Here is a 23,157-nt window from a genome sequence, read left to right as displayed (position 1 = left end):
ACCATATTTGTCCTAGTAGATTTACCGTCCTAGGCTTTGCCAATGAAGCTGAGCTTGAAACATACTACCAGAATTCCACCGCGTTCGTACAGCGACGTTAATAAAACATGTTCCTTTAATAAGTTAGCACTGCAATGCGTTGTGCAAAATAGCTGAACAGAAACAGCCTGCGCACAGATGACTTCTATAACAGAATCCGAAACGTGATCTAGGTCACTGAGTGAAAAGATGCTGAACAAGTGATGTGTTGAAACTGTGAGCGATTGAACACAGCATGTTGGTCCCCGTGCTTCTAAGTTCTCGAGCTTTCATCTCGAAAAACCCTTGCGCATTTCACACACAGACGCTCTTATCTGTAAATGGGATGAGACACTGTCTGTCTTTCATCCTAGACAAACTGTTGGATGTGCTCATAAAAGTCACTATAAAACTTCTGCTATGTTAATGTTAAAGCTATATGCGATGATTGACGCGGGTATAAAGCAGATCAGCCGTGCAGGGTAGTCCAAAAATGGTTCGTTTTTATACGCTCAGACTTGCTGCATGTAATTAAGAGTTGAAACGTGAAACGTTCGCGTTGGGTTAAAATACATAGCTGCAAACTTACTCACCAGTCAGTACACACACAGCCACCTGCCCCATCCTGTCTACTCCAAGGCCTCATTCAGTCAGCAAACACCCCCAACTCTTCCACGATCCACACTTGCTCAAAAACCCTTCTCTATCCTGCATTAGCCTCGTCACAAACACACTCCGGCTCTGGTTTCAGACAAAACGTCCCTCTCCCTCTTCCTCACGCTCACTGAAGAAACTCTGTGCCTCTATGACCATTTCTTCCTTTCAAAATTTGGTGGGAGTAAAAACCCAAAACGCAACAAATTCTTCCACCCCACACCGTTAGGCACACAGTGCATCCCAAACAAATCCCTGCACTGTTAGCCGTGGACTCACCCAACTGTTGTTGATCCCGAAATTTGCACACTTATGGGTTTGTTTTTTTAAGTGAAGAAAAAGAAAATGAATAATAATAATGAAATATCTTTCAAATCCAAAGTGGGTAAGTAGTTGTGTCTTAAAACAAGTCCTTCCATCCATTTTCTGTACTGCTTATCCTTCACAGGGTCACAGGGAGTCTGGAGCCTACCCCATGAGACTCTAGACGAGGTGCCAACCCATCGCAGGGCACAATCGCACACACACACACATTCACACACTATGGACAATTTGGAAACCAGCCTACAACACGTTTTTGGACTGGGGGAGGGAAGCAGAGTACACGGAGGAAACCCGTGGAAACCTGGAGGAAACCCACGAAGCACGGGGAGAACATGCAAACTCCACGCATGCCGGGCAGAGACAGGAATCCCATCTTCTACTGCTTACTCCTTCTTCAGGGTCGCGGGGGAACCTGGAGCCAATCCCAGGGAGCATCGGGCACAAGGCGGGGTACACCCTGGACAGGGTGCCAGTCCATAGCAGGGCACAATCACATACACATTCATACCCTACGGACACTTTAGACAGGCCAATCAGCCTACCATGCATGCATGTCTTTGGACTGGGGGTGGAAACCAGAGTATCCGGAGGAAACCCCCGCAGCACGGGGAGAACATGCAAACTCCCCGGCGGGAATTGAACCCCGGACCCTGGAGGCGTGAACGTGTCGAACGTTCTAACCATCTGACCAAGACCATCTTTCATTACTGATTATTACATGCCAGATAGAAGCTTATCAAACTGAGAGTTACGCTTTGCTTCTCGTTCGCTGCTCTGGACTTAATGGAGAACATTCAAAGGTTAAGATATTTTTTATAATTGATCATTTTCCAGAACTTTGCCCCAGACTTGTTTTGATAGCACTTCATTGGTGTTCATGTATGTTCTCTAACTAACTCTGGGTTCTTGCAGGAACAGGTGTATTTATATTGAGATCATGTGACTACAAAAATGTGAAAAGGTGAACATGAACTATATCGCCATTTTTATTACTTGTTATACAACCCCAATTCTGAAAAAGTTGGGACAGTATGGAAAATGCTAATAAAACAAAGAGGAGAGCTTTGTGACTGTACTTTGAGTTTGAGTATTTAAACAAAAAAAAAATTGTATAAAGGTATTTGAGGTTTTATGTAATCAACTGCGTAGTTTTTTGAAGATTGATGCATGCAACACATTCCAAAAAAGTTGGGACAGGGGCTATTTAGGACTAATAGAGATGTGACAAGTGGAAATAAGAAGGTGATGTGAAACAAGTGAGGCAATCATCTAATCATAGTATATGAGGAGCCTCCAAAAAAGGCCGAGTCCAGATGTGTCAGCGAATAATCCAACACATTCCCCAAAGACTGATCGGTAGGATTTGGGGTATTTCACCTTCTACAGTGCACAATATAATTAAAAGATTGAAGGAATCCGGTCAAATCTCGGTGCGTAAAGGGCGAGGCTGAAAACCACTTCTGAACACGTGTGATCTCCGATCCCTCAGACGTCACTGTGTTAAAAACCCTCATGAGTCTGTAATGGATATCCTGACATGGGTTCGGGAATTCTTTGGTAAACCTTTGTCAGTCGACACCATTCGCTGCTGCATCCACAGATACAGGTTAAGGCTTTACTATGCAAAGAACAAAACATACATCAACACTGTCAAGAAGCTCCGCCCACTTCTCTGGGCTCGGTCTCATCTGAGATGGACAGTAGCACAGTGGAATCTTGTTTTGTGGTCCGACGAGTCGACATTTCAAGTACTTTGTGCACAAAACAGCCGTCATGTTCTCCGGGCCAAAGAGTAAAAAGGACCATCCGAGCTGTTATCAGCGTCAGGTCCAAACGCCAGTGTCTGTCATGGTATGGGGGCGTGTCAGTGCACATAGCATGGGGAACTTACACATCTGTGAGGGCAGCATTAATACAGATAGATATGTACACATTTTGGAGCAACATGCGCTGCCATCCAGAGCAGGACAACGCCAAATGACATTCTGGCCGGATTACAAGCGCATGGTTGCGTAAGCAGAGAGTGCGGGTGCGAGCATGGCCTGCCTGCAGTCCTGACCTGTCTCCCGTTGAGAATGTGTGGTGCGTTATGAAGGCGACAAAGGCCCTGTACAGTTGTGCAACTGAAGAAATGCATAATGGATGAATGGGGGGAAAATTCTGTTTGCTAAATTTAACCAACTGGTGTCTTCACTCAGCGTCCAAACACTTAATAAGTGTTATTAAAAGAAAATCTAATGTTACACAGCGGTAAACAGTCGACTGTCCCAACTTTTTTGACGTGTGCTGTAGTCATCAAATTTGAAATGAGTTTATATTTTCAACATTTAATTAAATTCACAAATTAAAACATCAAATACTGTCTTAATCATGTGTTTTCAATACAGTACAGGGTCGAGTGAACTATCAAATGACTCTTTTTGCATTTTCCATACTGTACCAACTCTTTCGGAAATGGGGTTGTAATATGTTTCGGAAACCGAACACACGAAGTGTCTTGTTGCTGTAAATAAAATTTCCTTGTGTTCTTCATTCTGTCCTAAGGGCGTCTGTTTTGTGTGTTTTTCTTTATGCATGTTTCTACATGTGCCAATAATGGCTTCAGTGATGTTATAACAAAGCCTCTGATCACAGCCGTGCATTAAATCCTTAAATTGTGATTCCTGTAAAGTACTTCCAGTCAAAAACGTTTATCTCCGCTCTAAATATCGTTCCTGATGGCACCTTGTGATATGCGAGCATGACAGAGAGTGTAAATAACAGCTAAGGTTAAGCCTATATTTATGCAACAGTTGTACAGTGTTAACCTGAGGGTGTGACTCATAATGTTCGCTACGTGAAATAACAATGCTTTTCATATCATTCAGTTCTGACTAAGTAAAACATGTACAGGCCTGAGTTTTTAAACAAGCAAGATAACACCCATGAAATGTGCTGAAATCTGAAAATAACAACCTTCCTCTCCAGATTTTGGTTTTATATCAGGACACTTTGTCGGTCCATATCGCGTACATATAATCATTATATTTACTGCTGCGATCCGTTTATCTAAGCTGAATCCCTAACGTGATGCAATCAGGGTTTGTGTAAGAAGTCCAACAAGAAGCTTTAGATGTAAAAGAAGTATTATTATCTGATACAATATTACAATAGTATATTAGACTGTGGGAAATGTTAGGCAGTTACAGTGATATATAACACACGAAATGTCAGCATTTAAAAAATCTACAAAAGCCATTTAATGTAGCACTTCATTGGTAGATAAAAAAAGGACATCATGCACTGTAAAAATATATATATATATATATAAAATCAGAAAATCTGTGCAGCAAGTTGCCTTGAAATTTGAAGTTAAGTCAACTTTTCCTTTTTTCCAGTGTGTATGGAACATTTTTCATGGCACTCCCTTGGGGCTAGCAGATATCAGTGTGGCATTTTAATACAGTGGACTGGAACATATTTACATGTGATTAAAATGCGAAAGGATTTGAATGTGGATATAGCTTCGCTTCCCAGAATAAAAATGTTTTATTTCATAATGGGAAATGACATAATTGATTACCGTTAAAGGTTAAAGTAGGTATAGGGTGTACTTATTTTTCCCCGCCTCGTTTCTGAATGTCAGTTTGCTTTTTGGAAAAGATGACAACATATTCAAATCTGCTGAGGTGTTTTTTTTTAACTCCCCAAAATAACCTGAGGTTATTTTGTTTATTTCCAGAGGTTTGTAGGGGCCACACAATTGTTATTTATGCCCTTACAAATAAAAACATACAATTGAAGGAGGGTGTTTTCCCCCATTACTGTATCTAGTCAGTCTTATTTATTTATTTATTTAGATTTAGTTAGTTAGTTAACCAGATATTTAATTGGCCATTTAATCAGTAAATTAGTGAGTTAGTTATCTAATCAGTCGATCAGGTAATGATTTAGTTACTCAGTCAGTTTTTCCCATCAGAAGGCTCTGTTTATATACAGGAGTTATTGGATTGCTATATATTATAAAAGAAATATTTGCCAGTTCTATCTACATAACCATGAAGGTCAGTCCTTGACTTGCCGTAAGTAACAATGGAATGTGACAGATCCACTAAATCACCATTAAACTCCAGATTATTACCCCAAAGTTAAAATCAGAGGCCACCAGTTTTCTACAGAACACCTTGATAAATTATTGACATTAAAAAAAAACAGCAAATATATAAAAAATATTTATATATATATATATATATATATATATATATATATATATATATATATATATATATATTAGAGGACATTCCTAAACATACAGCATCAAGAAGACCAAGCAGTAGACCAATCCAAACAAGTCCAGGACAAAACTCTGGAATAGTATCACTCAAGGTCTGGTTATAGTTATATATATATATATATATATATATATATATATATATATATATATATATATATATATATTACACATACACCCCCAATCTCTTCACCTTTTTTCACACTATTTCCCTGTTTATTTCTACTTTATGGTTTGAATTGTTCTCCATGTTCTTGGAATTCTTTCTAAATGTATATACAAATTAGACATGGGGGGTGGGGGGGGGGGGGGTTTGACTCGGCCAAATGGACAGAAAACTGGGTGCACGCTTTAGACCTCGTCCCACTCACGAAGGCCTGATCATAGAGCCTGTTGTGCTGTGACAGAGCCTCCCTATAAATCTGCATGCCTTGGCCGGCGGGCAGTGGGCACTCCATCTACAGACGCCCGCCTGAACTTTACAAATTACAGCAGGGGATGGAGAAGACGTGGCACTGAAACGGCCTTTTTTAAAAAAAAAAAAAAAAAAAAAAAAAAAGAGTTCAAGTTTCAACATGATCCAACATTCCAGACATTGCTCACCCACCCCGTGTCTATCTCTCTTTATCTCCTTTACATACATACACACACACACACACACACTTTAACACAAACAGTCTTTGTATCAATCAACAGTGGTCTTTTCTCACTGGATGGTGTGCTGTATCGCATGTGGGCATCTCTCTGTGAAATGGGCCACAGTCAATTAACAAAGTTCACTTGGTACAGAAATGCACACACAAAGAACATGTGACCTGAACCTAATACCGACCTTTTTACTTCCTATTGTAGGGGCGTTAAATACCCTGGTGATGTCTAAACACTATCCTGTATCTACAACACACAAAGATAAATAGTGTGAAAGGACAGGGTGAATTTAACACGTGGAATTCAACAGCCTTATACTATACTATGGGCTCTGTGCAAATGCATACAAGTCAGTGCTACATCAGTTAGTCAAATAGTTAGTTAATATGGTTAATTAGCCAGTAAAATAGTTAGTTAGTTACTTACTTACTTACTTACTTAGTATGTCAATCAATCAGCCAGACCATTAGATAGTTATCTATTACCCACCTCTGACCATGACTGTAACTAACTAATTAATTGGCTGACTGACTAGATAACTATCTAATGGACTGCCTGACTCATTGATTGACAGACTAACTAACTAATTAACTAACTAACTAATCAACCAACTAACTGTTTTACTGACTAATCAACCATAGTAACTAACTATTTAACTAACTATTTATAAATAGCTAGTTAATATAGTTAGTCAGTAAAATAGTTGGTTAGTTAGTTAGTTAGTTAGTTAGTGACTTACTTACTTACTTACTTACTTACTTACTTAGTATGTCAATCAATCAGCCAGACCATTAGATAGTTATCTATTACCCACCTCTGACCATGACTGTAACTAACTAATTAATGGGTTGACTGAATAGATAACTATCAAATGGACTGACTGACTCATTGATTGACAGACTAACTAACTAACTAACTAACTAGCTAACTGTTTTACTGACTAATCAACCATAGTAACTAACTATTTAACTAACTATTTATAAATAGCTAGTTAATATAGTTAGTAAGTAAAATAGATAGTTGGTTACTTGGTTAGTTAGTTTGTTAGTTAATTGGTTGGCTAGTTAATTGGTTAGTTAGTCAGTCTGTCAATCAATCAGTCTGCCAGTCAGTCCATTTGATAGTTATCTAGTCAGTCAGCCAGTTAATTAGTTAGTTACAGTGATGGTCAGAGGTGGGTAATAATGCGCTACATTGACTTGTTACATAACTTTTTGAAAAAAAATAATCTTACACGAGTTAATTTTTAATCAGTGAAATGTACTTTTACTTCGCTACATTCGGTGGCGTTCCCCAGTTACTGTTAAATGTTAATGAATATATGTAGTTTTAATAATTAGCTAGTTTATAACCCGTATAATGATGTCGCAAGTCTGGCGATACGCTGCAGTGGTCTGAATGCGGACGCAGCAAACGCTCACTTTTGTAGAGGCTTAGTCCTGGAGAGGGGGAGGAAGAAGCGGGCATGTCGAGGGAGGGAGGGAGGGAGGGAGGTAGGACACCCACACATGCTAACACAAACACACTAACACACACAAACACTCACACTCTCTCGCTCTCTACACACACTTTCTCTTCTGTGCTGTTCCATAGTCTGTTCTTTTGTCCTGTTTAAATGCAGACGCTGACAGGTTTGTGTTGTGAACGTGTTGTGAAAATAAAGACAGTTAGCAGTTGGGAATGTGTTTCTTCTTTGGTTTGTGTATGTGTGTGTGTGTGTGTGTGTGTGTGTGAGAGAGAGAGAGAGAGAGAGAGAGAGAGAGAGAGAGAGAGAGAGAGAGAGAGAGATTATATGTTGAAAATGACAGGTTGTGTGTTACTGTACCCATCACAGGACTGGGACATGCTGCTACATCTTGAACCCAGGTTTTATATCATATAAACAGAACAGAAGGACTTTCAATGAGAGGTGGGACTTACAGTTCTCCATGTAGTCTGAGATTCAGGGTTTTCCCTTCGTTTTAATCAGATCTGAAGTAACTCGTAACTTGCTACTTGAGTAGTCTTCTCCTTGAGTACTTTATTACTCTTACTCGGGTAATTATTAACATTTTTACTTCTACTTGTAGTTTTACTTGTACTTAAGTAAACACTTACTTAAGTGTTTTTTGGCTCCTCTACCCACCTTTGGTCATGGTAAAAAAAAAAAAATTTTAAATCCTCCAATGTTTTATTTATTTATTTATTTTAATCAGGGCCTAAATACCAATTGTGTGGCTCTCACCAACCTCTATAAACTTCTACAGTGGGCCAGAATTTCTCCAAAACGATATGAGAGGCTGATAAACTCCAACAGAAAAGGTTTCCTTCACATTATTGTTGCTAAAGGTGCTTCTACATGTTACCGAGTTATAGGGTGTACTTATTTTTCCCAGCCTCGTTTCTGAATGTCGGTTTACCTTCTGGAAACAAAAATGACAACATACTGAAATCTGTTGAGTTTTTTTTTTCCAAAATAACCTGAGGTTACTTGTTTGTAGAGGCCGGTGAGGGAGACAGCTGTAATTTAGGCCCTGATCATTAAATACATAGAACAGAAGGAGGGTGTACTTTCTTTTTCCCATTACTCTATCTAGTCAGTCAACAAGTTATTTATTTATTTAGTTAGTTAGTTGACCAGTCAATTAGCCATTTAATCAGTAAACGAGTTACTTATCAAATCAGTCAACTGGTTAATTATTTAATCAGTCAGTCATATAATCACCTGTGCTGTACGTGTGCTCTGTTAACCATCCACAACCAAGAATTTGGAATTGCCACATACTATTTTGGGCAGGGGGTCAGGTTAGAAACGCCTCACTACCAGCAGACGTAACATGTAATTCCAGAATAAGAGTACGCGGAAAGCTTTAGGGGTCTTGCTCAAACACCCAACTGCAGCACAGTGCCAGTCCTGAGTTTTGATCTTCGGTTCATTAATGCACTACTATAACCACTGAGATACTCTACGGCATGAAACACTGAGAAGCTTGGTCTGGAATCTGCATCTGCAGGTTGGGATATGAAGTGAGGCAGAGAGTAATTCCTTATCCATACATAGCCAGCTGAGTGTCAGTGCTGGCTTTCTGCCCAGAGCAGCGACTAAATCCATGAGCATGTGTGGCTGTGTGATTAAACGGTCTCAATATATACTGCAACTCACTTCATCGCTCACACTTCCTACTTAAACGCAAGAATAGCAACCAAAGGAACTTACAAATGAGCTAGAGTCCAATCCACACCGAGATTTAAAGGAGGAGAATTTCACATCATTTTTACACCCCTCTGATACCTGAAGGTTAAACCTCCTGCTTCTCCAAACCAGATACAAAATACAAATGGCTTATCAGTTACCTTATAAGAAAACAATGGGCAAACTCACGTTTATCTGCTCCATGTTTAATATCAGTGTGTCTCATCTGGTTGAGTTTGTGGACTTAGTTAAACGTGGTAATGTGACGCTCGAGCATGGGAAACAAAACTCGACAAAAACTCTCCAAAGTGTCTAAGTGTTTTCTCAATTCAGTCATGCATTTATAAGCAAGGAATTGTATTCAATTCGATTCGATTTTATTTGTACAGCGCTTTAAACAACGGACGTTGTCTCAAAGCAGCTTTACAGAAACATATAAACAAGTGTGTGAATTTATCCCTATTGAGCGAGCCGGTGGAGACGGTGACGATTAAAAACTCCCTGAGATGATATGAGGAAGAAACCTTGAGAGGAACCGGACTCAGAAGGGAACCCGTCCTCGTCTGGGTCACGACGGATAGTGCGAACGTAAAAGAAAGTTCATTATGGTTTTTATATGTCTGTTTGTTGAACTAGTCCACTGTTCACTAAAGGAGACCCGAGTGTAAAACTTATGTGGTAATTGCAGTCCAAAGGCCATCGCAGCAACCGTCGTCCCAGCAACCACTGCGAGAATGTCCATGTGGAATTGAAGTCCAAAACCATTTCCATGGTACTTCATTTTATGTAGCTAGACCTTCACAAAATTGACCCCTACCTTTGTGACTGGGTTTGTGACCTTTGCCTATCATTCAGTTCACACTGCATAACTTTCGCATACGGCCGTGACAGTCTGACAATAACAGTACAAGATTGAACATTCGCTACCAGCGAAACATCTGAACATCTGAATTTGAAGCTTCCTTGGTCTGAACATTCACTGATCGTTACCTGTAAGACGATATGATGCTGTGAAGCGTGTGCTGAGAATAATCAAACAGTAGACCACATCATGTTTATAAAGACAAAGTCAGAAGTCCCTGTTGTGAAAAGGAGGACTGGGGGGAACGGGGACGGGAAGGGACGGGTGGGGGGGGACTGGGACGGGACGGCATTGTCCATCTGTGGGATTTAACAGTGTTTTCACAATGACATTATCTCCAGCAAAACAGGAAAGTATTAGTCTTTCCCCTGTCTAAAACAATGGATTACTTAATCAAGCCATCTGGACCATGATGGAAAGCATTCTTTAAGTGGAAACTAAAATTTTCCTTTGCCTTTTTTTTTTTTTTGCTGTAATTTAAAGCAACTATATTACGACATATACACCACCAGAAACAAAATATGAGGCAAACATTAATGTGCTTTAATATCAACCTACTTCAAAAGCAGACAGTATTTGTACTGAAACCTGAGCTTATCTGTAAGTAGACGCAGTTAACGCATGAATATGATAAGACTGGATGTGAAAAGAAATGGTTAAATCTGCACGATCGAAGGAGCACGTGTCAATTAAACCCGCATTAAATAATGTTCTTAGAACAGACTATTGTTTGTGTCCGCGCAGAACACTGTGGGTTGCTGCAGACAAAGAGTAATGAATCTTTTTATGAACTTGTTGCGAATTGTTGAACCTTCCCCACCTCTTGTATTTCAGCACAGGATGGAGAGATGTTTGTTCTGCCAGGCCCAGATGGAGTATATGCATAATGGCCATAGTGATGTATGAAGCTAAGAGGCTATGTAAACACGGCTAATGCTCTGTGACCTATCCTCTGACGTGGTATGGTCTCGGCAGGAAGTGAAGGGACTGAACAGCACACATGGCTGGAAAGAAAGAAAAAGATAAGGAAACAAAAAGCAAAGCGGTTTTATGAGTCGAAAGTATCTTGCATAAGTATTCACCCCCACTCCTTGTCTTTTTTGCAGTGTTACAACAAGGAATTGGATGGAGGGAATTCTTTCCAAAAATTCAGCTTGTGGATTGGGCTGTGACGGGTCAATTCTACAACAGCAGGTTCTTGATTTGAACCACTCCTGTATAGCTTTGGCAACATACTTAGGGTTATTTGAACCTCTGCCCCAGTTTCAAGTATCTGTAGTATTCTAGTAATGCTCTGTCTTTGGCTTCATCAATCTTAAACTCATCCCTGACCATTTCCTCATTCCATGCTCACGAACAGAATTTCCAGAACATGATGCTACCACCACCATGCTTCACTGTTTGGATACTGTTTTCAGAGTTAGGTTTCTGTCAAACATATGGGTTTACGAAATTAACGTCTGGTCGCATCAGACCAGTGAACAGGTTTCGTCTTTTTCCACGTTTGCTGAGTCTCCACCAAGTCGGATGGCTTTTTTCTCTTCTTTCCAGCCCAGCTTTTACAGAGTCCAGACTATGATTGTCCTCTAAACAACGTCTCACATCTGAGCTGTCTATCTGTCCAGCTCATTCAGAGGTACCCTTGGCCTCCTGGATGCTTCTCTGACTAATACCCTCTTTACCTGGTCACCGACCTTTGGTGGACAGCCTCCTCTGGGCAGAATAGTGTTTGTGCCATATTTTTTCCATTTTTGAATGATGGACTTTATGGCGCTCTGCCTGATTTTCAAAGTTTAGTCTACACACACACACACACGTTATATATATATATATATATATATATATATATATATATATATATATATATATATATATATATAAAATCAAGCCTTGAGTGATACTAATCCAGAGCTTAGTCCTGGACTTACTGCTGGGTCTTCTTGATGCTGTATGTTTAGGAATGTTCTCTAACAAACACTGGGGCCTTCCAGGAACAGGTCTATTTATACTGAGATGACACAGATGATACATTTAACTGGACTCCATACAAACAATCATGATATATTTGTAAATATTTTGCAAACTATATATCGATTTCCCTTCACACTTTAATTACGTTGTGTAGATTCCTCAAATATAATGCCGGTAAAGTCCATTTCTATTCCAGGCCCTACCATTACAAAATGCGGAAAAGTTCAAACAAGGTGAACACTTAGGCAAGACGCTGTATTTTGCTTTTTCGTGAGCTAGTTGTCACCTTTGATGTTTTCTACTTTTTCGACACATTTCAGACACGATACACAGTTCCGTACTTGACTGACTCGGATGACTGCTATGAGCTTCAGACTATATATCTATGAGTACGTTCTCTGTTTTTGTTCATTGTTTGTTTGTTTTTTTCTGGCCTACTTATGTTCACCTGGTTACATAACAGACATAATAGGATGATGTGTATAGATACCATAGAGCCTCTATTCAGTGCATCATTTTCAATAACACAGGAGAAAAATAAAGCCGAGAGGATGACGAGGATCAAAGCTATAGAGAGCAGGGCAACAACAAAAGCAACTTCATGCAGATATTCATTACAGCACGCTGCTATTCCCACAGGACTCCAATCATACACCAAAGAACACACTTCTATAATAACAGCACTGAGAAAAGAGATGCAGAGAAGGTCTATGCAGTTATCCTGGGTTAAATTAGCCTACAAGGTGCACTGATGCTCATATTTCATATCTTTAATAAGACAGCATGGACCTGAAATGAGGCCAAACTGAATATATACGCTTCGTGTCTAAAACGCTAACGTTGTAGCATCAGTGCAAATCAATGAGTATTCAGAAACAGGATTTTAAACAGGGATGTAGTCATATGGGATTTTTTCATATTTGTAACGTGTAGATGAATAAAACTAAGATGGATCAAATACAGATCCACCTGGATTAATGTGACAAATGTAAAGAATCTGATTTTACATGCATCATCTATGCATTGGTCTAACGCTGATACATTTGAAAACTGCGGATACCGATACGAGTTCGACGTTATCGTACGTTCAAATGATACATGCGTATTTTTGCCACCGATCACACAGCTATGCTTTGTCAAGACAATTCTTAAAACAGCATTGTCGACTTCCCCCAAAGGTCCCGGAAGAGTGGGAGCCGATTTTTCGTTCATAATGTGTTTAAGCAATTGAAGCCATTTCGTTGGTAATTGCACATTTTCTTTTCTACATTCTCATTTCAGCTACGCTATCTGGCTGATTTGTAAGTAAGTAACATTTAAACGCAGCAAAGCTGACCAAAGTTCTGAAGAGTAAAAAAAAAAAAAGATCAATAGAAAACAGAATAAAACCAAATAGAGACAGACAATAAAGAATAGTAAAAATGAGATTAAAACGTCTGGGAGAAGAGATACGCTTTCAGCTTCTTTTTAAAAAATGATAACAGAAGAAGGTGTGAGGCGGATGTCCAGTGGCAATTGATTCCATAAACGAGGGGCGGTGACTGAAAAAGCTCATCGGGATCAGGATCAAGGGACATACAAAAGAAAGCTATCAGAAGACCTTAAAAATCTGCTAGATGAATGTGGAGTAAGAAGATCTTTGAGGTAAGAAGGCGCTTGATCATTAAGAGTTGATTTGCTAAGTATCTTAGCTTGGCAATCAGTGTTCTTCCTAACTGCCAAAATATAACCGCAGCCTCAGACTCTCCACAGAGCATTCGATACCTTTTTATCACTTTTCTGTCCTCGAGCTTCAGAATCTTATCGGTTGCAGTCTTATTTCCTCCTCTCGTTTCTGCGTGCACGTCATTCTGTGAGACAGTTCTCACCAGGAAACACTGAACGGCACAATGACTTTTTCAGAGCAAGTCGTAAAACCTTTTGTGACTCATCTGTCCCGTCACTCAAACGGTCTCTTTCTGTGAAAGCGGATCGTTCTTAGCTGTGTTTATTATCAAACTGTACAATCTAGAGATCCTAGACATCTGGCTTGCCAGTCCAGCCCAAATATCTTCCAAATGTCAATGTTAAACAATGCTCGCTGTTCCTGTTTAGATTCATAAACAGTGCTTTCTCGGCAGATTTCTGCTCCTGCACGCTACGCTTATGTTGACGCAAAGTGATAGGGATTTCTCCCGAGGGTAAATGGAAAGGGGAAGTTGATAATGGAGCGTTAAAGACAGCATTGAAACAAAGCCCCGGAGTGACTCACTGAGGAGATTCCTTACTGGCTTGTCCATCTGGTCTGAAAGGAATGGGATCGGGATTAAAACCTGGACACACTCGCATGAACAGCCGGCTCCTAATCGAGGCAGTCGTTTCCGCATACAGATAAAACGCTTGTGATCCAACGTTGCTGATCCTTTAAGCCTAGTAAAACACTGGTGTGCTAATATGTTAAGTGATAAGAACAAGCCAGAACAAGCAAAGTAAGCATAATTAGCTCATTTCGTTGTAGTCGTAAACGCTTTCCCTGTAAGCTACTCTGGAAGACCGCAACCCTGTTTGTCTAATTTCCCGATAAGAGTTCATTGTGGACATCAGAGTGAACGACATGTTCTTACCCATTAAAGACTCAAAAAAGCTACTTCATTAGTATAAACGTAGAAGACCGTGACTATTATAAATGACTGCATGTTGATAAAATACCGTAAGCAACAAAGGAGATTCTTTGCCTTTTGGATTTGGAATCATTTTGGCAGGTGATTTTTATTTCTTTTTTTTGGATATGTTTCTTTTCCTCAGAAGAAGAACATGCATGGGAGTGACAGCGTGATGTCTATTCACAACACCAAAACAGCAGATAATAAGGCCTTCTTTCCCACAATATCAGTTTTAAGCAAAGCCATATAATGAGTCACGTTAGCATTTTGATTCAAAGGGTCATCGGTAGGATATTACACTATATGGCTAATAGTACGTGGACACCTGATCATCACACCCATATGGTATGCGGTTCTTCCCCAGACTGTTACAACAAAGTTAGAAGCACGTAATTGTAGAGAATGTCTCTGTATGCTGTAGCGGTACAATTTCCCTTCACTGGAACTAAGAGGCACAAACCTGCTCCAGCCTGACAATTCCCCTGTGCACAAAGCGAGCTCCATGAAGTCATGATGTGCCAAGGTTGGACTGGAAGAACTCGAGTGTCCTGCACAGAGCCCTGACCTCAACCCCACTGAACACCTTCGGGATGAACTGGAACATTGACTGCACCCCAATACCAGTGCCTGATCTCACTAATGCTCATGTAGCTGAATGAACACAAATCCCAACAGCCACGTTCTAAAATCTAGTGGAAAGCCTTCCCAGAAGACTGGAGGTTATTATAACAGCAAAAGGGGACTAAATCTGGATTAGGACGAGTTTGACGGTCAGGTATCCCCATACTTTTGCCTCCCACAAAGAAACATATTAAACCCCAGGCTACTATTTGCCGTACTGTCTAAATTACGCTTTCTGAACTCTTATTCAGTGGTTTGACTGTAAGCAAAGAGAATTCCTTTTCAATTTTTCAATCAAAGACTCTCAAAACAAACTGTGAAGATGTCTGCTGATACATTACTTCACGTAGTAGTACTGTACAACCATTCTCTGATTCTCTAATATGTGCTTAGTATGGTATGTTCATTGGTTAATAGGCTCAATTAGGTATCTATTTACATATAATGATGAACAATTCTGAAACGATCTAATTCATCAAGTGTGTCACTACTCAATTTAACAGCCATGCAATAATGGCAATGATAATATTTCTGGTGCTATTCAGATACAGCTTTTTACTCAAAGACTCGCAGATTTTAATGTTGTCGTTGTTTCGGTGGGACAGTTTTTACTGGTGCATTAAAACTCAGAAACACCGCAAAACAAATTGCACGCTAAAAAAGTAGGTAAAAAAAAATAAATAGGGAAATTCAATATTTCTCATAGTCAAGAAATATTCTATAGAAAGGAATGCTTGAAAGAGACCATTTCAGCTTCACTGGAGAAATGAATAACCATAGAAGTACTTTATAATACCCATAATATTAAAATACATTTGTCTATGTTCACGATGTTCTCACTTTTGTAGTGTAGATCTGATTTGTACTTCATCTCGTATTGGTACATTATTGGTGAATTGTTAAATCCGGAGAGCACGCTCCAGGAAGTCAACTAGCCAAAGACGCCTTGAGAGTATACGGCGTGTCCTGCAGGTTTTTGGCATTTAATCATTACGTGATTAATGTTTTGTTGCATCCTTTGCAGAGATTTCACCTGATCAGCATCCAGACTGAAGGTGAAGTGTGTGACGAAACATCAGATAAACTAATTAGCAGAGTTCATCGAACATTTACTCTGTTTTTTTTTTTTTTTTTGCTGATCTTATATAGTTTCCTGGCTAAAATCTGACTAGTGATGATAAAGTACAGCTCTAAGATCATCAGCTTCCAGCAGGGGCAGTAGATGAGCACTGAACATCACCTTCCAGTTCAGTCATCAAGCTTCAGGCCTCTTAACCCCAACACTCATTTACCACCTTTTGTTTTTTTGTGTACTTTTCTGTCCACAAGCTTCAGAATCTCTTCATCCCAACACCCTATTAAACCACAATTGAGACTTCAACAACTCTGTGGTCGAACAGTCCCTCCAGCATTTAGCGATTTTGCGAGTGCAGGAACGAATGCAAAAATCAAGCGAACTCTGCGGTACGTAGAGGAAGGAGCTTGCCATTTTTTTTCAAAATGACTGCGGATTTTCGCCAAGACGCGTCATGTGACGTCATCGCAACGCAAACTCGATCAAAGCCCTCTGAGATTCACGTGCGTCGGACACGGATACAGACGAAAGGTCTCCTTTGCCAACAAACATCACTGCGAAAGCAATTTTGTGCGAGTGCAATTGCGCCGATTCGAGTGGTTTTCCCACAAACGCATTTTTGGCCGCAACAAACACCAAAAAAAAAAAGAAAAGAAAAAAGAAAAGAAAAAGAAAACCTCTGAGAAATCCTGTACGGACTGGTATAAGCTAAATTAATGCGAGGAGAGCTAGCGTGACGAATAAGATCATCATCCAAAGTGTATGACAAATGGATGATGTAGTTCGCTAGTTCTGATAGTAGTGTAGCTTCGCGACTACAATTCTTGACGTGTAAAGGAATAAAGACCAACACTATAAACTGGAATTATCACATAACAGAAATACTACTTGTAGAAGTGGTCATTTGAGTCAAACTTCAAGAAAACACTTTTCTGTGAACACCTTTTCCTTCATTATGCTGCTCGCGTGAACTTAACTGAGAGAAAGGATCAATGCACACAAGTCACACTAATCAAATTAAATAGTTTAAGACTTCCCTTCCAAAACACAACTTTTGAGCACTCACTCACTCACTTACTATTTCGGTTAGCCTTAATCTTGGCGAGGAGTTTATGAGCAGCGCTAAGATCTCCGTTCTTCACAGCCAGCAGGAGGTCCTGCTCTTTCCCCATGGCTGCTGTCCAACCCTGACGAGTTATAGTCTCACTTCAGATGAGCGTAATCTCGTTTCTCCACAACATGCCGCATCTCTTCGCTTTCCAAGCATCACGTTAGCCGCTAATTCCTTTAACAGAGGCAACCTATATAGTCTGGGTGTTCTTATTCAGGGTCTCTGCTCCATCCATCCATCCTGTTTATCTATTGCAAGTACCATGTTGTATCCTGAAACTTGCTGAAGATCCTGTAAGAAAAAAAAAAAAAAACAATAATAAACAACGTGAGCGGTCAGAACTGTGATCTCTCACTTTGCTTGAACGTTAGAGAACTCAAATCCGAGTAAAGTAGCTCTCTGGGAAAAGGGCTGGAGAGCCAGGACACACAGCCTGGCTATTGTGTTCTGCTGTTCAGGTCCAAACACACCTCAGAAAGGTAAGCGAGCGCTCTGTGGCCTTTTATTAGCAAGTTCAGGACAAAAAAAAAGCAGGTCTGGGTGGAGGTCCCTAAGGACAGGATCAATAACCTCGGCTTTAGGGAAAAAAAAAAAAAAGTTCCTCTGTATTTGAGAGCGTCTGATTGAGTGTTTGAAATGAGAACCAGTTCTAAGGAGTCTCATGAGATTCATCAGGGTTCAGTTAGAAGAGCAAGCTATTTCAAATTTGACTCGACTGTATGCAGGCTTTCTGAGAAAAGAAATATCTCAAAGCGCGTTTGTTGGATATCACACGGCTGATTCGTTAACCTGGGAGAAATCTGATAGAAGTCCACGTGAAGTTCGTGATCGTACGTTTTCGTAAAACTGGGAAAGTGCACGTCAAGTCAAGTAAACACACGTGCCATTCGTGTAAACGATACGCAATCGCATCCGAAAAGAGCCACACATGCGAGATCGCGTCTGAAAATACGGAATCACACGTGAAAAAGACCTCGATCAGGAGAGAACGTGGCGTGGAAAAATGAAAGCACGCAACACAGAAGATTACTGCGAAATTAAACGAAGAAATCAGGTGAGAAAATCACGCGTGAAAATACAAAGACAAAGCGCACGTGAAAAACAAACGTGAAGTGAAACGAATCACGTGAGAAAATGAGACATGAAATATGAACATAAATATAATAAGCTGAAAAAATGTATCAATCGCGTGAGGAAATGACGTCCGGAAATTTAAAAAAGCATGTGAAACCTACACGTGAAACAGTAACGTGACAATAAATTAATAATTAGAGGAAATACCAAGTGAAAAATTCACATTTGAAAACACATAGCACATGTGAAAAAAAATAATAATAATTTAAATCACGTACGTGTGAAATGTTAACATGGAAAAAAAGTTCATCGTGAGAGGAAATGACACGTGAAATATTAACATAAATATAATAAGTAGAAAAAAATTAATCAATTGCGTGGGGAAATTTAAAAAAGCATGTGAAACCTACACGTGAAACAGTAACGTGACAATAAATTAATAATTAGAGGAAATACCAAGTTAAAAATTAACATTTGAAAATACATATCACGTCTAAAAAATTTTTTAAAAATTTTAATCACGTACGTGTGAAATGTTAACATGAAAAAAAGTTCATCGTGAAAGGAAATAACACGTGAAAAATAAATAACTCACATGGAAATAAAAACACGCGCTTCACTTACACGTGAAAAATCACTGGGGGGGATTAAAAACGCACACTACATGTAAAGGAAACGTGTGTGAAATATAACACGTCTAAAAGAAAAAACACGTGTGTAAATTTCACACGTGACGTTTCTGTGACTTTTCTCTAAAGGCAATAATAAAAAAATACAAGTTTTAAATTAATATATATATGTATATATAATACTAAAAACAACAAGACATTAGGAGGTCTGAACACTAACAAACTTACTGGGTGTTCATTCCAGGCGAGATATAATCGTTCTTACGCACGCAAACACACGCACGCAAACACACGCGCACACACACGCGCATACACACACGCACGCGCGCACACACACACACGGTGTTTACCGACAGCGAACTCACCGCGCGACATGAAGTTGATGAAGTCTAATAACCAAACAGCAGAATAATATTAAAACATTAATCCAGTCCTGTGAGCTCAGCCTTTTCTTTCCTCATACATAAGACGGAAGCCGACTCCGGTAGCGCGTGAACGTGTGTGACACTCCACCGAGCGCTCGCGAGTCAGCGGAGAAGCGCGCGCTCGTGTCTGCCCCTTGACTCCGCCCACAAACAAATTCTACCGCAACTCCACACACACCCACACACACACGCCACAGCTCAGAGGTCGCTTTTACACCTGAAACCTGCAGACATCAGAAACTGAAACTAAATCCAAAAGCCCAATCTGTTGTACTAATAATAATAATAATATTAAAATAGTATTAATTCTAAGTCATATATATATATATATATATATATATATATATATATATATATATATATATATATATAGATAGATAGATAGATAGATAGATAGATATATGTTTTATTATGCATGTTCTCCCCGTGCTGCGGGGGTTTCCTCCGGGTACTCCGGTTTCCTCCCCCAGTCCAAAGACATGCATGGTAGGCTGATTGGCGTGTCTAAAGTGTCCGTAATGTATGAATGGGTGTGTGAGTGTGTATGTGATTGTGCCCTGCGAAGGATTGGCACCCTGTCCATGGTGTACCCCACCTTGTGCCCCATGCTCCCTGGGATAGGCTCCAGGTTCCCCGTGACCCTGAAAAAAAGGAGTAAGTGGTATAGAAGATGGATGGATGGATGGATGGATGGATGGATGGATGGATGGATGTTTTATTATTACTTTTTATTTAATGATCAATAGAGAGAAATTAATTTGTCACTATTCTATTATATCATTATACTTCTGAGAACCTGATTCATTCATCTACAGTAAGCCATTTCTCATAGTCATGGATATGCACCGTCCACTTTATTAGGAACACTTGTCCCAGACTGGTTCAACTCAGCTTGAACCAGGAATAACCACTCTCTACAAACATGGTGAGAAGGAAAGCATCTCAGAATGACAACATATCAAACCTTGAAGAGTGTGGGCTACAACAGCAGAAGGATTCTACAAAACTGGACAGATGAAGACTGGAAAAATGTCTCCTGGTCTGATCTGATGAATCTTGATTTCGGATGCGACATGCAGATGGTGCAAATTTGGTGACATCATAATGAATCCATGGGCTTATGTTAATAGTTCAGGCTGATAGTGGTGTAATGATGTGGAGAATGTTTTCCAGGCACACACTGTCAAGCATCATTTGAACACAGCCTATCTAAGTATTGTTACTGATCATGTTCTTCCCTTTATGGATACACATCTTATAATAGCTGCTTCCTGCATGATAGTGCACCATGAATCTATGGCGATGTGGTAGAATGGCAGATTTGAAGCATGAACTTGTAGATGATCTACAAATCTGTAGCAAACATATCATGTCAATATGGAGCAGATATACCATCATGTGGAAAAAATAAGTACACCCCATGGAAATTGTTGGCTTTCTTGACATATTTGGACAAGCAAACATTTGACCATTTTTGAAACAGTGATTATTAATGGAGTTGATATACCTGAAAAACAATGAGGAAAATTAGCTTTTTCAATTATTTATTCAACAGAAATATCAATAGATGTGATGGCCTTGACCTCAGAAGCTAGTATTGCTCCCTTTAGCAGAAATAACTTCTTGAAGGCATTTTGCATAATTGTCCACCAGGCTTGCTGGAATGTTTGACCACTCTTCCATGTAATACTCTTTCAGTTGCAAGATGTTTGAGGGTTTTCTTGCATGTCCTGCCCATCTCAAATCCCCCCACAACATTTCAATGGGATTCAAATCCGGGCTTTGATTAGACCGTTCCATAACCCTCCATTTCTTCTTTTTGATCTATTCCATGGTGGATTTGTTAGTGTGCTTAGTGTGTGTCATTATCCTGTTGAAAGGTTAACTTTTGGTTCAACCTCAACTTTTGGACAGATGGCCTCACATTATCTTCAAGCACTCTCTGATATAATGCAGAATTTATAGGTGAATAAATGAACGCAAGCTGTCCAGTCCCTGAGACAGTGAAGAAACCCCAAACCATAACATTTCCACCACCGTGCTTCACAGTTGGTGTGAGGTGCTTCTCTTGAAAGGCTGTTTTCGGTCTGTGCCAAACATGTCTGCTGTTACTATGGCCAAACAACTCTATCTTTGATTCGTCTGTCCAGAGCACATTATTCCAGAAGGCCTGGTCTTTAACTATATGCTCATTGGCAAACTGTAGTCTTGCAAAGGCTTTTTCCTGGCTCGCCGCCCGTGCAGGTCAAATCTGTGCAATCTCTTTCTGATTGTAGATGCATGCACTCTGACACCAACAGTTGTCAAACTGTTGCATCAAACAGTCTGCTCTTCTGCTGAATTTGCTTGGATGGCCAGTCCTGGACAAATTTGCAGACGTTTGAAGCCTGCATGATTTGTGAAATATTTTCCTTACAGTGGAATGATGTATTAAAAAATAATTTGGAGATCTTTTTAAATCCCTTGCCAGAGTCATAGGTATCCACAACTTTTTTTCTAAGGCCTTACAGAACTCTTTAGATCTTGGCTTGATGACACCACGCACCTCAGGGAACACCAGACACTAGATATGAGAGGGGTATAAATAAGACAGGTTCCACCTGCACTCCTTAAGCAGGTTCTAATCACTGGCACCCAATCTGGAACACCTGATTCTTATTTTATGTATTTGAAGGTGTGATAAATGTAATCTGTTTTTTGTTCATTTAAATTGTGAAAATAACTACAAAATGTCAATTTTGTGTGTCATTTGAGAGAGTGTATCAACTTTATTAATAGGCACTGTTTCAAAAAGGATCAAATGTTTGCTTGTCCAAATTGGGGGGAGTGAGCCAACACTTTCCATGGGGTGTACTTATTTTTTCACATGATTGTATATACATATGCACAGATCAGCCATAACTTTAAAACCATGAACAAGTGAAGAGAATAACATTGATGATCTCATTACAATGGCAGCAAATGAACAGACAGCTCTTGAAGTTGATGTGTTAGAAGCAGGAAAAATAGGCAAGCCGGATCATGATTTCTAGATGACTGGGTCTCCAAAACGGCAGGCCTTGTGGGGTGTTCCCGGTATGCAGTGATTAGTACCTAGCAAAAGTGGACCACGGAAGGACAACCGGTAACCCGGTGACAGGGTCATGGGCGCCCGAGGCTCATTGATGCTCGGCTAGCCCGTCTGGTCTACGTTCATGTTGGCATTGATAGAAAGGTGTCAGGACACACAATGTATTATAGCTTGCTGCGTACGGGGCTGCATAGCAGCAGACCGGTCAGAGTGCCCATGCTGACCCCTGTCCACTGCCAAAAGCTTCTACAATGTGCACATGAGTATCAGAATTGGATCATGGAGCAATGGAGGAAGGTGGCCTGGTCTGAGAAATTTTCTTTTACATCATGTGGCAGTCTGGTGGGTGTGTGTGCGTCACTAACCTGGGGAAGAGAAGACACCAAGGTGCACTATGGGAAGAAAGCAAGCCGGCGGAGGCAGTGTGATGCTCTGGGCAATGTTCTGCTGAGAAACCTTAGGTCCTGGCATTCATATGAATGTTACTTTGACATGTACCACCTACCTAAACATTGTTGCAGACCATGTACACCCCTTTCATGGCAACAGTATTCCCTAATGGTAGTGGTCTCTTTCAGCAGGAAAATGGAT

General features: G+C 40.0%; 1 protein-coding gene across 6 annotated transcripts in view; it reads right to left on the bottom strand.

The window, feature by feature from the left end:
* caskin2 (CASK interacting protein 2) overlaps positions 1-19,618 on the bottom strand; it is a 62,817-nt gene extending 43,199 nt beyond the window's left edge. For 3 of the 6 annotated variants that reach the window (XM_017483880.3, XM_017483884.3, XM_047159208.2), the window contains exons 1-2: positions 19,437-19,617; positions 17,336-17,659 (exon numbers count right to left, since the gene is read on the bottom strand). In XM_017483880.3, coding sequence (XP_017339369.1) covers positions 17,336-17,429 — 94 coding nt within the window. In that variant the 5' untranslated portion in view covers positions 17,430-17,659; positions 19,437-19,617. Of the gene's footprint in view, positions 1-611; positions 809-17,335; positions 17,660-19,436 lie in introns of those variants that run through there. The other 3 variants (XM_017483882.3, XM_017483881.3, XM_017483883.3) reach the window with 2 other exon arrangements.
* Between the last annotated feature and the right edge of the window lie 3,539 nt (positions 19,619-23,157).

Source organism: Ictalurus punctatus, chromosome 13, assembly GCF_001660625.3.
Source record: "Ictalurus punctatus breed USDA103 chromosome 13, Coco_2.0, whole genome shotgun sequence".
NCBI classification, from domain to species: domain Eukaryota; kingdom Metazoa; phylum Chordata; class Actinopteri; order Siluriformes; family Ictaluridae; genus Ictalurus; species Ictalurus punctatus.
Note: the sequence above shows the minus strand (reverse complement) of the source record. Positions and strands in the feature narration are given on the sequence as shown.